General features: G+C 54.4%; 1 protein-coding gene across 1 annotated transcript in view; it reads right to left on the bottom strand.

Annotated features, from left to right (window-relative positions):
- The window catches only part of LOC113214235 (uncharacterized), a 201,969-nt gene that overhangs the window by 30,934 nt on the left and 169,147 nt on the right, over positions 1-1,888 (bottom strand). Inside the window, exon 4 of the mRNA XM_052268694.1 lies at positions 459-560. Coding sequence (XP_052124654.1) covers positions 459-560 — 102 coding nt within the window. The remainder of the gene's footprint in view (positions 1-458; positions 561-1,888) is intronic.

Here is a 1,888-nt window from a genome sequence, read left to right as displayed (position 1 = left end):
CCCGCCCCGCACCGGTCTCCCTTTCGCTTTGCCTCGTCCCCGCCCCGCCCTTACAACCGTCCTGGACTTCCGTAAGATAGCGTTCTCTTGTTGCTTCCTGCACGCGCCCCGCGCCCCACCCAGCTGCAACTCCTCTACTCGCAGCAGCGTGCGTGCGGCCTGCAGGGATAGAAGGCCACCGTTTCCCTGATATGCACCGCAAGACCACCACGAGCTCAGCACCCGATTGTGAAATAAAGGTGCGCTGCCCTGCGAAAGAAACTAACCGTGTCATGGAAATCAGGACTTCGTTTTTACCGTGCGGCAGCCCATTCTTGCTCGTCAATGAATTCTAAGTTGATATTGTAATTGCACAATTTTAAACTGTAATTTTACAACCTAGTACATGAAAAACTTCCCTGTAAATCTTACAGGAATATCGCACAGTGTGGTTTCCTTCTTTTACTGTCGCTGCTCACCTGCTGATGCCGTACGTGCTCCACGATGAAGCGCTGGTCCACGGTGTACGTGGTGAGCCCCACGGTCAGCAGGTGGTAGTCAGTCTTGCGGGTCCAGGTGATCTGTAGGAACAACAGAAAAAAAATCACGTTGTGAAATTTCTACGTTTTACATTTTCATACTTTTGATTTGTATGTTGAACTATACATTTCCGAAAGCGGTTTAAATCTACAATCTGCATTTTTTGCAACTACAAAAGGTTTATCTTTCAATCACTTCCAACAAAAATTCTCCGCCCCGCAAAACTGTTGTTAGAGTAAGTGGCACAACATGTCAATGAGATAATTATCCATTTGCGCCATTGGCAGCGTTCAATCGCTTTTTGTAAAGCGACGTGCCAGTGTTGAGTTTCTCTGCGTGACGCGCTCGCCATAAGGGCTCTTCTCTGCCATTTTTTGTTTGGTTTTGCTTTAATACTCGACGCATATGGAACAGTGAGCCTCTCTCGTATTTTACTCCTCCTTTTTTTTCCATTTCATGTTTTTCAACATACGCTCCGCGTACTCCCCTGCCATCCCTCTATCCTCCGCCTTTTCACCGGGAAGCTTGATGGTTTCCCAATACCAGCTTCATTTTCCAGGCATTTCATGCATTCTCTCTCTCTCTCTCTCTCTCTCTCTCTCTCTCTCTCTCTCTCTCTCTCTCTCCCCCCCTCTCTCGCTCCCTCCCCTCCCCCTCACTCTAACTCGCAATTATTTGCAGATCCGGCTGGCTCTACGCGCCACCTGCCACATGGATATCTCGCTGATCCCGCTGATTATCTGCACACGAGTCGTCGTCGTCCTTCTCCCCAGCCAAACGAGGCTGCGGGTGGAGAGGACGGGGACACTTACCGAGACAGACGGACGGAATAAGAGAAAACGAGGGAGAGAGTTTAGTTTGGGCACCCACGGGCCAAGCTGACGCCCGTTGGTTAGGCAAACGTTTGCGTTATCATGCATCTAGAATGCTCGGGTTGTCTACCCTCAGGGGGAGAGGGGGGGGGGCGTCGTCCAGCTCGGTGACAGAGGCGGATAGACGGACGGACGGAAGGGCGGACTGAGCAGTGAAAAAAACAAAATGACCCTTAAACGCTGGCGCGCACGCGGGTGCACTGCCCGCGACACCGACCCCCCCCCCCCCCCCACTGCTCGCCCCTTCCGGCAAGCCGAAACTCGGCGCATCGTATCACACCCTCTCTCGGTCCGTTCGCCTGCCGCACCCCGCTCAGGGCCCCTCTCTCGGCCGCCGCCGTAGCTATCCTTTACTAATTATCGCGAATGGCCCATTCTACCCACACATAGTGATGGGGAGGGGGGAGGTCGTCCGGAGCCCGCGCTTTCGCCTTCCCCGTCGCTCCGCGCTGCCACGCCCCCGGCCGCCCCCGGCCGCCCCCGGCCGCCCCCGGCCG

The sequence above is a fragment of the Frankliniella occidentalis genome, unplaced genomic scaffold (genome assembly GCF_000697945.3).
Source record: "Frankliniella occidentalis isolate FOCC.00 unplaced genomic scaffold, Focc_3.1 Scaffold74, whole genome shotgun sequence".
Classification (NCBI taxonomy): Eukaryota; Metazoa; Arthropoda; class Insecta; order Thysanoptera; family Thripidae; genus Frankliniella; species Frankliniella occidentalis.
Note: the sequence above shows the minus strand (reverse complement) of the source record. Positions and strands in the feature narration are given on the sequence as shown.